This window comes from Pleurodeles waltl, chromosome 8, assembly GCF_031143425.1.
Source record: "Pleurodeles waltl isolate 20211129_DDA chromosome 8, aPleWal1.hap1.20221129, whole genome shotgun sequence".
Taxonomy (NCBI): domain Eukaryota; kingdom Metazoa; phylum Chordata; class Amphibia; order Caudata; family Salamandridae; genus Pleurodeles; species Pleurodeles waltl.
Window position 1 is genome coordinate 823,689,967 of NC_090447.1, and position 16,558 is coordinate 823,706,524.

At 43.9% G+C, this 16,558-nt stretch overlaps 1 protein-coding gene across 1 annotated transcript in view; it reads left to right on the forward strand.

The window, feature by feature from the left end:
• The window catches only part of ASMT (acetylserotonin O-methyltransferase), a 457,737-nt gene that overhangs the window by 324,007 nt on the left and 117,172 nt on the right, over positions 1-16,558 (forward strand). The window contains exon 7 of the mRNA XM_069203172.1: positions 5,050-5,172. Within this exon, the coding sequence (XP_069059273.1) occupies positions 5,050-5,172 (123 nt within the window). The remainder of the gene's footprint in view (positions 1-5,049; positions 5,173-16,558) is intronic.

Consider the following 16,558-nt stretch of genomic DNA (forward strand, 5'->3'; position numbering starts at 1 on the left):
GTGTGTATTTTGAGCGCCGCGGTGTGTACCGCCAATGGATTACCGTGGTTGAAAGACCACTGCATTGATTCGTGGTCGTGATAGTGTGGGTGTATTCTCCTGTTGGGGTGACGGTGTGGGTTTTGTTATCGCCAGCTTATGACTGACCTTTGGTGTGGCGGACTTGTGTGGGTGTCTCTATTGTGGCGGATTCCGAGATATGGGTCGTTATTCATGTAGTGGAATTCCGCCACCGCAACGGTATGTTGGCGGTCTTCAGCACGGCGGAAAGCAGGATTTACCGCCAGGGTTGTAATGAGGGCCTATATATTTTTCTAAACACTGTGTGGTGTATTTTTGTGGTGTTCTGCTGTGTTATTGCATGATTTATTGCACAAATACTGTACACATTTCCTTCTAAGTTAAGCCTGACTGCTCAGTGCCATGCTACCAGAGGGTGGGCACAGGATAATTTGGATTGTGTGTGACTTATCATGACTAGAGTGAGGGTCCTTGCTTGGACAGGGGGTAACCTCACTGCCAACAAAAGACCACATTTCTAACAGTCTCTATGGACAGTTTTTTTAATTAGTCCTTGACTATGAGTTAGATTTATTTTTTTGATAAACTGATTTTATTTGGGTTTTACAAATTTTGCATACAGTGGCACACAATACTGAAGCATACAATCTGTATAGCAAGGTACTTTGTTTAACATTCGAGTACAGCCGTGACATGTTAAGGCATGTGAGTACATTGATATTGTTTTACACTTAATTTTCCTCCTTGAGTAATGTAATGACAATTGTCTAAGCCATGTCCCCCTTATTTTACCATGCTTATGAGGGTAACCCCTGGCCTCATAGACCAGCTTCCCCTCTTGTGCACACCAGTCCACACCTTGGTGCCAAAGGGTAATGAAGAGAGGAGTAGTTTTCCTCCAGAGGGCTGCTATATCATGCTTGGCGACCATAATAGCTGTGCCCAAAAAGGTCTTTTTAGCCCTTGTATCCCCAAGTCCTTCAAGAACCCCTAACAGGATCCCCAAGGGTGAGAGAGGGACCTCCCATCCCAGGATCTCAGTCAGCTCCCCCACAACTGCGGGCCAATGCTCCCGGAGTTTTTGGACATAGCCATACCACATGATAGAAGTCAGTGGGTATACTCGCACACTGGGGCAGATAGGCTCAGGGAGGAGGCCTGTTCAATACATGCTGGTAGGGGAAAGGTGCACCGTGTATAAATATTATGTCTGTACCAGGTGTAATCTTAAGGATAAAGTGGTCTTATCAATCGTCATCTTCATGCGACCTTTCCAGGTCTCCCATTTGACTCAGCGATGGTCAAAACTGCTTGCGGTATTAATTATCAAGGTACAGTATATCTTAGAGAGCCCTCCCCTGCCCAATGCCCCTATAAGGAGTTTGGTTTCCAATGGGCTTACTCAGGAAGGGTGCTGATTTGGATATTCCTGGAGTGAAGGGCGTGTCTTAGCTAGAGTTACTTATAGAACTGTGTCTTAGAGGTTACCCCCGTTCAAGCAAGGACCCTCACTCTAGTCAGGGTAAAAGAGAATCACCCTCAGCTAACCCCTGCTTACTCCCTTGGTAGCTTGGCAGAAAAGTAGGCTTAACTTCAGAGTGCTGGGTGTAAAGTATTTGTACCAACACACACAGTAACTCAATGAAAACACTACAAAATGACACACCAGTTTAGAAAAATAGGAAATATTTTTCTAAACAAAGCAAGACCAAAACGACAAAAATCTGACATACACAAGTCAAGTTATGAATTTGTAAAGATTAAATGCTAAAATAGCACTTAGAAACACAAAATGCTTCGATGAGGTGTTAACACGGCGTCGTGACGGAGTCGTTCCCAAAAAATCTGACACCAGTGGCACGGAGTCGCGGACTTCGGCAGGGCTGCAGCGGTGTCGGGCCTACGAAGGTCGTCGCGTTCCAGCGAAGATCACGGAGTCGGTTGTGGGTTCCGTCACGAGATTCAGCATCGACGTCGGTCCGGAGTCGTCCGAAGTCGATTTCCTTGGATTTTCACCAACTTTCTTTTCAAGGGCCCAGGGACTGGATGGGGCACCACTTGTCAGAGCAGGAGTCTCTCCAGAGACTTCAGGTGCTGGTAGAGAGAAGTCGTTGCTGTCCCTGAGACTTCAAACAACAGGAGGCAAGCTCTAAATCAAGCCCTTGGAGAGTTCTTCACAAGATGGAAGGCACACAAAGTCCAGTCTTTGCCCTCTTTCTCTGGCAGAAGCAGCAACTGCAGGATAGCTCCACAAAGCACAGTCACAGGCAGGGAATCTCTTCTTCCTCAGCTCTTCAGCTCTTCTACAGGCAGAGGTTCCTCTTGTTTCCAGAAGTGTTCTAAAGTCTGTGGCTTTGGGTGCCCTTCTTATACCCAATTTCTCCTTTGAAGTAGACCTACTTCAAAGAAAAGTCACTTTTGAATATGAAATCCTGCCTTGCCCAGGCCAGGCCCCAGACACTCACCAGGGGGTCCGAGACTGCATTGTGTGAGGACAGACACAGCCCTTTCAGGTGTATGTGACCACTCCTCTCCTCCCTCCTAGCACAAATGGCTCATCAGGGAATTCAGAGTACACCCCAGCTCCCTTTGTGTCACTGTCTAGTGTGAGGTGCAACCAGCCCAACTGTCAAACTGACCCAGTCAGGGAATCCACAAACAGGCGGAGTCACAGAAATAGTATAAGCAAGAAAATGCCCACTTTCTAAAAGTGGCATTTTCAAAAACACAATTCTAAAATGAACTTTACTAAAAGATGTATTTTCAAATTGTGAGCTCAGAGACCCCAAACCCCACATGTCCATCCGCTCTCAAAGGGAATCTACCCTTTAATCAGATTTAAAGGTAGCCCCCATGTTAACCTATGAGAGGGACAGGCCTTGCAACATTGAACAATGAATTTAGCAATATTTAACTGTCAGGGCATATAAAACACATTACTATATGTCCTACCTCAACCATACACTGCACCCTGCCCTTGGGGGCTTCCTAGGGCATACCTTAGGGGTGCCTTACATGTAAGAAAAGGGAAGATTTAGGCCTGGTAAGTGGGTACACTTGCCAAGACAAATTTATAGTTAAAGCTGCACACACAGGCAGGTCTGAGACATGATTACAGAGCTACTTATGTGGGTGGCACAACCAGTGCTGCAGGCCCAATATTAGCATTTGAGTTACAGGCCCTGGCACCTATAGTGCACTTTACTAGGGACTTACTAGTAAATCAAATATGCCAATCGTGGATAAACCAATTACATACACATTTTGTAAAGGAGCACTTACACTTTAGCACTGGTTAGCAGTGGTAAAGCGCCCAGAGTAACAAAACCAGCAAAATCAGAGTCCAGCACACATCAACAACTTGGGGAACAGAGGCAAAAGGTTAGGGGAGACCAAGCCAAGGATGAAAAAGTCAAACAGAGGGCGTAAGTGTTCTGGAGTTCTTGAAAGGCTCATATGTGTGTGATTGTCCTGACATCACCCAGCTGTGGAATGTCTCTAAAGTCCCTCTTCCCAAATGCCTTCAGTGTCACCATTTCACTTAACTATGAGCCATGCCAAAAGGGTGCTTGTTGTGTCAGTACTGAGTTACATCAAGCGTGGTGTAGGGCTGCTCTCTAGGCCAAGAGAGCTCTTCTGGTCACGTGAGGAATACCCCTGGGAACCGGGGATCCATACAGCATGCCCAGTAGTTGGGAGCTTTAGCCTGTCTGCAAGATCTGCCCACCTCACGTTAAACCAGTCATGGATGACAAGTAGGTGGGAAGTCGAGTGGTAAAAGTATACGTTGACCTTACAAAAGCCTTCCTCATATGGAACCCATTGATAGTGTGTAAGGGCAAACCTGTGCCTGGAGCCATGCTACAGGAAGGAGGTGGCAGCTCTATCCATAGCCTGAAACCAGGACCGTGGTATGAGGAGAGGTAAGTTTTGGAAGATGTACAGGAATCCTGGGAGGATCATCATCTTATCTAAAGCTATTTGTCGCAATAAGTTGAGGGGGAGCGATTGCTATTTCAGAAGGTCATTTTTGACCTTTCGTGTCGAAAGGCGAGAGGTTAAGGGACCAGGACCAGGTCAGCTCTGGGTACAGGGCCACCCAAATCACCAAATATTTGAAGCTTAGTCTGCAGAGGGGAATGGTGTCCTGCCAGTCAAAACAATCACGGGATGGTCCGAAGGGCACCAACACTGATTTGGAGGGATTCAATGCCTCTTCGAAATATTAAAGGATAGTGAGACACTCACCGCCAGTTCAGCAAGGTATAGAAGGACGTCATCTGCATATAAGGCTATATGGTCTTCATGACTCTCATCCCATCTCCATCCATGTAACTGGGCATCCTACTGAATAAGACACACCAGTGGTTCTATTGCTAGTGCAAAAAGAAGTGGGGACAGAGGGCACCCCTGCATATTCCCTGTAGTTTTCTTTATTCTTTGTGGAAAACCCCCAGTTCAGATTTTTTCTCACAAGGCTTCATTTGAATACATGACATTTTTTCTTTCCCTTTCTGCAGCAAGGTAGATGGTTTGACAACCACTACTTCTGTCCCTGTGACAAATGCTCTGCTCAATTCACTGTTCATCTCATGCTGTTTTGCTCATTGTATAAGTCAGTCGGTATTCAACACAAGTTGGGTTTTCAATATCTTCAGCAACCGGATTCTGTTGAAAAATGTAGAGCAGTGATTAAGTTTATCACAGGCACATTCAGTATTAGGAAGAGGTATTCATCATAACTGCTACTTTTCTGTATATTTTTCAAGTATTAAATTCCTTTCTTGTTTTTTGTGATTATTGGAATCTGCAAAGTCTTTAATGAGTTGCTGTTTCTTTTATGAGATTTTAAATTTCTTTATGTGTTTATGATATGATGGAACTGTTGTTACTATAATTGTTTGCAAATTTTAAATTGTGTACTTTTATGGCATGGTTATGCTGAATAAAGTTTATTTGATTTGATTTCTAATGTTGGTTTTCAAAATGGATAAAAAAGTGTATAAAAACATATTATTTACATGTTAGGGGACTTCTTTGAGGATCCAATTCCAGAAGCTGATTTGTTCATCTTAGCCAGGATCATTCACGACTGGAAAGAGGACAAATGTTTGCGACTCTTATCAAAAGTTTACAATTCCTGCAAATCAGGTACCACAAACTTCCTTTGGGTTTGATGAAGTTCAGATGTATTCATTGACATCAAAACAAAAAGTGTGAATAAAATGAAAAGAACACAACTAATTGCTATAACCATAACATTTAAGAGAGTGGAATATTGGGTAGACATGATTTTATAAAAAATAAAACTGGTTCAGATTATTGTCTTACATGAAGAATATTTACTACAAAATTATTTAAACACGGTCATCCTTGGCATCCCGTCTGCAAACTGAGAAAATCACGGAATGATGATGAACAGGGAAACAAAGAAGTGTGCAACAAGATGTAAAAAAGATTTGATGAATATGCTACTTCAAAGTGAGGGCATTGATACCTGTGAGAGAAACCTCTATGGTAATTGAGAAACTGTGTCTGCTTGAGGAAGAATTATGGATAATGAAAACCAGGATGGCAAAGAAATAAATTAGATCATGTCCTCATCATTTGAACCACTTCTGTTATTCACTTGTGTGTGCCAATTTGCAGTACAGATGTCAGGAAAAAACAATTAAAAGGTTAGGTAGTGTTTGGTGGAACAAGAAAAATGCTGTAAAATGGCATTCCCTTTGCAACCCTGCCAATCCTGCAGTTTCTCTGCTTTGTTAGTCTATTAGCAGTCAAGACAACTGTAGGATAACCACTAGCAGAGCTTCTGATGACTCTGCTGGAGATATCCAATGACCCAATGGTCTGTCTGCCACAAGGGCTTTGTGTCATTGTGACAGTCATCCCACCCTATTTGGGATGGAACAGCCATCACTCATTTTCCATGCCCATGTCAGCCAAAGATTCTGCTGCATCAGAGCCATCACCTTTCTGTTCAGAAAAAGCAGACTCCTGCTTTGAACATGGCATCCTGCTCGGCAGTCTTTACTGCTTAGTAAGAAATTACTGTGGAGGCAGCTTCCTTCACAGGAGTGAGGTTCCCACCAGGAGGCAGGAGTATCTAAATAGAGCAGGCCACCCTCCACCAGGGTGGCCGAAGTCATGATCTTCGCCCCTGTGATGGGCCAAGAGCTTAATAAGGCCCCTTTTTTTGTATAGTTTTTAGCAAGCTTTATAAGACCCTTAGTTATTTGTGTCCGTTAGTCTTACGTTAAATTGTAGCCCTGTTTTACATAGTGTCCCAAGGAAGCTGATATTTTTAGTAAATAGTTAAAATTTTGTTAAAATAGTTAAAATGTAGTTTCGCTTTCATTAAAGCCCATCAAAAATATGCTTCAAGGAGACCCCTTAATTTATGTGTTTCTAAATTTTATATATATTTTTATTTCATTTTTCTGATTGCCATAATTTCTAAAGAACTATAGCGGGACGCGCCGGACTTTTGCCTGGGGCAGAGGAGCCCTTTAAAACTCATTTTGCGCTCCCGCCTCGCGCGACGCGCTGATTGCTGCCTGGGACAGAGGAGCCCTTTCTTCATCGCGGGCGGAGGAGGCCTTTAAATCTTTTTTTTGTTGCTTTCCCACCTTGCGGGACGCGCCGGACTGTTGCCTGGGGCAGAGGAGCCCTTTAAAACTCATATCGCGCTCCCTCCTCGCGGGATGCGCGCAGGCGAAGCCCGGGCCAAAGGCGGGCCCGTCCTTCACCCGTCATCAACAGGAAGAGGCTGCGCTGGGCCCCCTCCCTTTTAATTTTGTTTCTGGAGCTCCGGCGAATGATACAGAATAGCAAAAAAAGCGCCGATTAAAGGAGGAGAAGGAGGAGTCTCTTCCATTCTGGGTATTTGAGAGGCTTCTCAGACACTGTGTCTTGTTGATCTATACGCGTAACAGGTAACGGTGAGGACTATAAGACTATAGGATTACAGCCCTTTCATTTTTCTGCTTGCCATAATTTCTAAAGAACTATAGTGTGACGCGCTGGACTGTTGCCTGGGGCAGAGGAGCCCTTTAAAACTCATATCGTGCTCCCGCCTCGCGGGACGCACTGATTGCTGCCTGGGGCGGAGGAGCCCTTTCTTCATCGCGGGCGGAGGAGCCCTTTAAATCTTTTTTTGGTTGTGTTCCCGCCTCGCAGGACTCACCGGACTGTTGCCTGGGGCAGAGGAGCCCTTTAAAACTCATATCGCACTCCCGCCTCGCGGGACGCGCTGATTTCTGTCTGGGGCGGAGGAGTCCTTTCTTCATTGCGGGCGGAGGAGCCCTTTAAATCTTTTTTTTGTCGCGTTCCCACATTGCAGGACACGCCGGACTGTTGCCTGGGGCGGAGGAGCCCTTTAAAACTCATATCGCTCTAACGCCTTGCGGGACGCGCTGATTGCTGCCTGTGGCGGAGGAGCCCTTTCTTTATCGCGGGCAGAGGAGCCCTTTAAATCTTTTTTTTTGTTGCGTTCCCGCCTCGCGGGACTCGCCGGACTGTTGCCTGGGGCATAGGAGCCCTTTAAAACTCATATCGCGCTCCCGCCTCGCGGGATGCGCTGATTGCTGCCTGGGGCGCAGGAGCCCTTTCTTCATCGCGGGCGGAGGAGCCCTTTAAATCTTTTTTTTGTCGCACGCGCCGGACTGTTGCCTGGGGCAGAGGAGCCCTTTAAAACTCATATCGCGCTCCCACCTCGCGGGACGCGCTGATTGCTGCCTGGGGCGGAGGAGCCCTTTCTTCATCGCGGGCGGAGGAAGCCTTTAAATCATTTTTTTGTTGTGTTCCCACCTTGCGGGATGTGCCGGACTGTTGCCTGGGGCAGAGGAGCCCTTTAAAACTCATATCGTGCTCCCTCCTCACAGGACGCACGCAGGCGAAGCCCGGGCCAAGGGCGGGCCCGTCCTTCGCCCGTCATCAACAGGAAGAGGCTGGGCTGGGCCCCCTCCCTTTTAATTTTGTTTCTGGAGCTCCGACGAATGAGACAGAATCGCGAAAAAGCGCTGATTTAAAGGAGGAGATGGAGGAGTCTCTTCCATTCTGGGTATCTGAGAGGCTTCTCAGACACTGTGTCTTGTTGATCTATACACGTACCAGGTAACGGTGATGACTATAAGACTATAGGATTACAGCCCTCGGGCATCTGTGGCAGGAAGCTGTGACTAGCCCTCCCACCCTTATGTTAGGAGTTGCATAAAACCCAGCCCTATCCCAGGTTAGCATTGGGCACTGGACTCTGCAAGGATGGGAAAAATATAAGGCGTTTAGTTCTTTCTTTTCTCTTTTCAATTAAGGACTAGCTAGCCCTGATGGGGAAACGAAAAGGAGATTGTGGAAGAAGGGGCTCCATTCAGGAGGCCCACGCCCCCAGGCTGATAACTAGCTATCTTACCTCTGTGATGGGTGTCATTGAGTCGGAGATAGGGAGAGTGGGAGCTTCTCTAGAGTCATACCTTGAGAAAATAGGGAAAGGTGAGGGGGAAGAAAGGACTCCCCATGTAAAATCTCCACTAATTCAGATAAGGACAGGGAACCCTTGTGTAATAATGGATAAGGACCCCCGAGTAGATTTAATTACTTCCATGACCCCGAGAGTCCACCCTTTAAAAAAGAGCAGGCAAGCGATCCCTCCCCACGCTATAGCCCCCCTCTTTAGACCTAGCCTTGTCTCCTGCAAAATCTTATGAGCCCGAAAAGGATTCAGTAGGAATGGAGAAGAAAAAGGGGAAACGTCAACCCAACCCATTAAAAAGAACTATGGAAAAACAGATAAGAGACAGCAAGACTTTGGAGCCTTCTAATGGCCATCTTAGCCAGATTGAGAATCAGCTCAGGGATATAAAAAAGTTACGTTACTTGGTTCTGGAGAAAGTGGCTGTTCTCGAGTAGAAGGTCGACTTTATATCAACGACAACAAACTCTTTACCATTGAGGGAAGAATCTCAGATCAACCATATTGACTCTGTGCACCCACCAGCCCCGGCTACTCAGTTATATCAAAAGCACGGGCCAAATCCCGTCCAGAATTTAGCCTCCAAGTCATCAAATCTAGTGGTAACACAAAATTCTATAAATGCACATTATCGGCAGGATATAGATAAGCAGGAGGACTCTGAGGGCCAGGCGACTATAAGAACCCAAACAACGTACCCAAGGATCCCGCCGGCATGTGCTCCCTATATTTTAATTTTGGAAAATGTTCCCATACTAGGAAATTCGCGTCACATGCATCATTGTTAAATAAAGTGACGCACTGGGTAGGAAAGCACTCGGGGAGAAGGGTAGACTTTTGCAAGGACATTTTAACTTTAAGAAGGGTCCCCTGGGTTGGTTTATCCCCCAAGTCCTCACAAGGGGACTGTATAGTTATAAATTTTAGGAGTCCCTGGATAGTTAATTCTTTACACCATCACTTCTCAACTATAACGATACCTGCAGGAACTATAAGAGTACAACGATTATCCAAGTTTATTCTTTCTTCACCCAAGACTTGTCTATCTGACACAATTTACCCTGGTAATCAGAATTTTAGTCACTTTGCTGTCTCTAAACCACTTGATAACACCCTGACGCTGTCTAATAGATTTGAGCTCTTGGCCTCTTTAGAACAGTTAGACTGACCATTAACAACTGGGCCATCCTTACAGAGGACGCCAGAGTTGAATACACTGCATCAGCCCCTTTTACAATCTAAGGGAGTCTCTGATATACACGATATACATGATACAACAGTTTCAGGGATTATCTCCTGGAATGTGGTAGGATTAAAATAAAAAATGGGAAACCCTGATTGGCTAAAGTTAGTGACAGAGAATGTTTTTATTTGTTGCCAAGAGACTTGGCTTACAAAGCCTCAGTATATTAATAGCTATGCCACATATAGGGGGTCATTTTGACCTTGGCGGACGGCGGAGGCCGTCCGCCAAGGTACCGCCGCTGAATGACCGCACCGCGGTCAAAAGACCGCGGCGGCCATTCAGACATTTCCTCTGGGCCGGGGGGCGCTCTCCAAAAGAGCGCCCGCCGGCCCAGAGGAAATGCCCCTGCAACGAGGACGCCGGCTCATTGCCTGTTGGCGGTGCTCCCGTGGTCGGTGACCCTGGCGGTCACCGGCCGCCAGGGTCAGAATGACCCCCATAGTGTCCCTGCAACTAAGACCTCCGTGGGTAGGGCTAAGGGAAGCCTGGTCACCTTTACATCAGTAATGGCAAGGGGGGTGGATGTGCGTGTCGTGGGCACATCCCCTTTTTTCCTGGCCCTATTTTTGAAACTGTCAGAACCATTTGACATATTGTTGATTAATTATTATAACAATACCTTTGACAACTCGGACACTAGTGTGGTTGGCAATTTGGAGATGATAATACACAAGGCAACGAATATTAGTAAAAAGGACCTAAGAATAATATGGGTTGGTGATTTTTTCATGCTCATTTATGTGAGTCAGAGTATTTAGATTGTTGTGGGCTCCTTGATGAAAATGATTGTCCTATTCAGCACTTTAAACACTCTCCTTATGGGAATGCTCTTAACAGTGTGACAGGCAGCTAATTCTCTGCTTTTTCCCATACCTGTCTTAGAGGGGGTACCGACGTTTATAAGAGGAAATGCTCATTCTATCATTGACTTCATTATTTATTCTAGAGAATTAATCCCCTTTGTTGGACAGTTTCGGGTGACGCCGACTTGTATTAGTGATCACAACCTTCTAACTATTGAAATAAGCTTGGGTTTGAAGAGTGACTTGAGAATAGAGAAATGACATCCAGACATGAAGTTCTCAGCCCGAAAAGGCCTTACAATTAAATGGGAAAAAATAGATAGTAATAGCTTTTTTAAAGATCTAATACAGAGCAAATGGACAGATGTTATGACAACTTTCAGTGAAGACATGCCCCCCATGAAATTGTTCATGCATTTTCCTCTTTAACAAAGTACATGGCTGAAAAATTAAAGTGCCCGGGCACTAACAAAGTACGTGGCCCTCGATGGTTTAATCATGCATGTACTCTATCCCTAAAAAACTTAAAGAAAATAATCAATGCATCTCCTCAAGATCGACAAGCAATCAAAATTGCAAGAAAGAGGTATAAGGAAGCACTTCCTAAGAGGAAGACTGAATTAAGTGAGTCTGCCTGGGAGGAACTGATCGAAGCAAGTAAAAATAAAGATACAACTGCATTCGGGCAAGTGGTTAATTCTCCATTGTTGAATGACAAGCATGAGGCGACTATGGACACTGTCATTCCAGCTCAAGCCTGGGTGAATTATTTTTCAAAATCTTTTGCAATGGAGAATAATGTCCAACAAGATGATACGAATTGCCTCATGATAATAGGAAATGCTTCCGACAGTGCGGCCTTCAGTAATGCTGTAAGTGTAGCTGATGTAAAACAGGCTATTCAAGATTGCCCTTCTGAGAAAGCCCCTGGCCCGGACAAAATTCCTGCTGATTCATATAAAGCGCTTCCAGATTTTTGGGGGCCATTGCTCACTAATGTTCTGAGATCTGTCATGACAGGTCCACTAGTAGACACGTGGAGAGAGGCGATTATCGTCCCAATTTTTAAGAAGGGGGATAGGGCAAATCCTTTATGTTATCAACCAATTTCTCTATTGGACAGCTCAGTTAAAATCTTAGGTCTAGTGATTTTAAATAAGTTGGAAAACTGGGCAACTGAATCTCATTGTCTTTCACAGGCCCAATTTGGCTTTCGGCCTGGGCTGGGCACAGTAGAACAAACACTCAATTTGACTCTCATAGCCCAAAAATATACGAAAGTCAAAAAGGGGTGTATACATTTAGCATTTATGGATCTGTCCTGTGCTTTTGACACAGTCAATAGAGAGAAATTGTGGACGGTCATGTTAAATATGGGAGTGGACAAAGACATTATTGTTCTACTTAGTAGACTTCATGCTTGTACATCGGCTCGAGTTCGCTATTCTCAGAAAAGTGGTTTAACAGAGACGTTCCCTTCACTAAAGGGGGTAAGACAGGGTTGTGTGCTGGCCCCTTTTCTTTTTCTTCTTTATATAAATGGGTAGAGAAATGTCTCTGTGAATTGGGGAAGGATCTGTCTATTATTAATAACTTCCCAATTCCAGTATTATTGTATGTGGATGATGCCGTACTCATCTCAAGGACAGCAAATGGTCTTCAGGTTTTATTGAATGCTTTTAATACATTCATGGGAAATCTTGGTCTTAAAATCAATAGACTTAAGTCATTTGTGATGAAGACTGGGGCAAAGTTAGCAAAAACAAAAAAATTCATCTTGGACGGGGAAGAAATACTTAAGGTCCCACATTTCACGTATCTGGGGGTTCCCATTGATGTAGATTTTAATTGGAAATTTTGAGTAAACATACGTTCAATACAATTCCAGAAAGCCATAGAAGCAGTTTTTAGATGTGCAAAAAAGTTGCGACACAAACCTGTAAAAGAGTGATGACTGTTTTTTCTAGCAAATGTCTCTTGACCGCGACATTTGGAGCTGGGGTTTGGGGATATGCAGAATGCTCGAGCCTCCAGATTGTAGAAAATATGTTTTTAAGGAGGCTATTAGCAGTCCCGCAATCAACGTCAGTAATGTTTTGTCATGAAGAAGTAGGCCTGAGATGCATATCCAGCTATATAAAGCTCCAACCCATATTATTATGTATAAAAATTTGGTACAAACCAGAAGCTTTTTTTATGCAGAAGGGTGATACAGGATTGTTTTTTACTATCACTATCATTGGACATACCGTGGTTTAGGATTAGGGGAGTTTTTTTTCAAAGCCGGACCTTCTGACAAAGCGGGATATCAAAAAGGTAAAGGAAATATACTGACAGAAAATGTATGACCTGGAGCCGATTTTGGCCACGAAAAGAGTCCAGGCGAGGAACCAGATACAGCAACTGTACCTGATGTTATATCTGACTGCTGTTAGCCTAGAGCGACATAGGTTTTTACTTACTAGGTTACGTTTGAATACATTACATTACCTGGTAGCATTTCCTACATGTGGAACTTGGTTAAAGAATCTTCCACCTTGTTGTTGCGATGGAAAAACACCTCAAAGTACTTTGCACTTCATATTCTTTTGCACTTTTTATGATATCCCAAGAAAAAGGTTTTTACGTCCATTATTTTTATCTAAAGGTATTAGAACTACTCAGCCTGCTTATTTTTATATACACAGTTTGGGAAATGTAGATATAATACAGGCTGTGTTAAATGTTATATATGCTGCTCTCTGAATTTGAAATACGTATCAATAATGTTTTTAGTTAATGATAATGAAATTTGTATATTTCTATTTATTGGATGTCTTTCATGGTCTATTTTTGAACCGAATAAAGTTTAATTGTTGATGAAAGAACTATAGCAGCAGAGCAGGTTGTATCTCGGAATATCGATAACAAAAATATCATCTGACATAGATATTGTGGCCTAAATATTGTTCACAAAAATATCACTCAATAGTATGTTTATTTTAAAAAAATAACTCTAATGGGGCTACATTTTTGTAGATATTGACAACACACAATGAAACATATACCTATCAATATATACACATGGATTATTTGGTCCTTGATGTTTTGTCCATGATAGTTTGGTAGCACAATATTCTGGAGTAGATATTAAGGTGAAATACCCTATATTCTGGTCACATGTCACTGGAACAGGCCTCCTAGTAATAATAAAAAGCAGCAGTTTTTGCTCAGAAATGGGATGTGTTTATAGTCTCCCAAAAGGAGACAGTAGCTCTTTATGTTGCAGATGTTCCGGTAATGCATATTATTGCAATGTTGACATCTGGTCATACTTTGTGCTCTACAAGCCTCAATTGCTATTTCACAGCATTACACAATAGCCTTATACCTTACTTCTCCTATTCTGTTAACTGGAACTCAGTAGGTATTCCCTGATCCCATTTCTACCAATTTCATTTTCTGGACAAAATGATAAACCTAAGTCTGGATCTTTGATTTAGGTAGGATTGTCCACAGACTGCCATCGTGCAGTGTAAGATGAAGTTGTAAATGTTCTAGGTCCCTTCTGTGGCAATGTCCTACTCAGATTTAAGAAGTTGCTGTGTATGTAAGAGTTTTGTCATGTGGAATGAGTTACACGTGACTATAGTGCTTTCTGTATTGTGTTTCCCAATCTTCTTCATCCTCTTTCCATGTCTCTTTACAGACTTTTTTTCCTATTACAGATTATCAGAATTAATACATTCCAATTGGTTTTGTTCACTGTGATTTGTCTGATATTGTTCATGCATCACTCATTCATCTTACGTGTTGATAGTAGCCCTGGCTTTTCACCATTTTGCTTTCACCTCATTGTTGTTAATCTTTTCTCTTGATTTTCCTGTGTTAAGTCCTTCTGTCCTTCGTGACTTCTGTTGAAGTTTTAGTCTAGGAGAACATGTATTTCTTTTTAATCTAATGTGTTGTAATATCTGCCTTTAATGCAGAGCCATTCTGACCTTATCTAAATCACAAGTATATCTCATTATTGCATTTTCTTTTCAATGTTACTTAATCGATTACTCAGGATAGTGGTTTCTGTGTGTTGTGCCTCTTCTTTTTGACATTAGCAAGTTATACTAAAGGCGATTCACCCAGGCTCTATCTTTAGAACTTAGGGGCTGATTCTGAGTTTGGCGGGCCCGTGACTGCCATGATGGTGGTCCAACCGCCAACAGTATGGCGGAGCTGACCGCCATATTATGAGTTTGGTGGTGCAGCTCACAGAAGACCACCACCAGGCATCACAGACTGCCGCGGTCTCTTGGAGGCACAAACAGGCCGGCAGAGACCATGCTTCTGCCGCACCTATTACGAGGTTGCACACCACCAACGTGACTGCCTCGGTCCAACCACTATGGAGCACCAGGCAGAAACGAACAGTATAAATGGAGACACTCACCTACAGACAGCCACACCTGTTTGGAGCCAATTCTTAACGACATGCTGCTGTTCATGTTTGCAAAAAGACAGAAATCAATGCCGACGTGGACATCAATAACTGTAAGTACTAATACCTACCTGTTTTTTCAGTTTTAATAAAATTGTACCATTAGCAAACACATCTTGGGGGGGGGAACGCCAAGGCCAGCACCTACACGTATCATTCATGACACACACACACATATATACTACAACTTATACACCCACACATTCTCAACACACACACTTCAGCCAGCACACACACACACACACACACTGCACAGCAATATCACACATATACGCACGGCTACACAATACTCGATCAGGGACACCGAAGGCCACACAACATATACACACAGCAACAACAACACAACTGATGCACATATACTCACACATTCCACACAATTACACACAACACTGGCCAGGGACTGTCCACACATACAACACACATATAAACATATCTGCCATGGCACACACACAACACCAACATCAATCAAAACTGCAATCGATACACACATCACATACACACATAGCACAATGGAGCAACAATACAATGCACAATACACACTGCCACAAACATGCAAAAGACACAAAGTGAACCACAACAACAACACCTGCACAGCTGCGTTGGGAGCAGCTTGACCATACTTGGGAGGAGACTACATTGGGACACATATCACATTCAACAAGGCCCCAAACAATATGCACACTGGAATTGCCCGCAATTGGATCTCAGGGACAATCAATACCAATACCAATTTTTAAAAACATTCACACAATGGGAGAAGACCAACACTACAGAGCACACACAACTCTCACTCCATGGGACATACCCCTACCCCAACCAGCTGCCAGGAACACACACCTAAGTGGACACATGCACACTCAAATGTAAAGCAAATTACCACAACTCAACACACTCCAGGTCTGCACTGACACAAATCCAGAATACACACACCACATGTACAAAATACCTAGGTCAGGGAACAAGTCATACACCATACATGCCCACATCACACAACACAAAATAAAAAGACATCCCACAACAAACACACCACAATGCCATGACACCAACATTTCAACTACATACACATAACCATCACAAAACACACACCCTACCCTTAGGAGACAACAGCATTGCACATAAACTCACCGGCTGCAAAAAACATAACACTGAGCAGCAAGCAGCACTAACACACACAACCACATGCATGCAAACAATGTCAGCTAGGAACAATAAAAAACCTAGGGAAGGAAATGCAGGACACCAACAAAAGGTTGCGTTTATTATAAAATTATCAATAATGAATAAACAGGTCCAAGGCCATAGACCAGTCCATATCACACAGGCCCGAAAGGCACAATCCAGGCCCTAAGACTCGACTCCTGAATGCCAAAGAACCTCCACAGGTAGGGGCATCAATGGGCAGGCAGGCACCTCAGGGATTATTGAGGTGAGGGGTGGGGTAGGGGTGGTTTGGCAGGAGGGTGAGCTTGGGTTTGGGAGGTGGGTTTTGGGTTTGGGTTTAGGTGAGGGACCTTCTTTGGAGGGGCAGACTTCTTCTTGGCGGG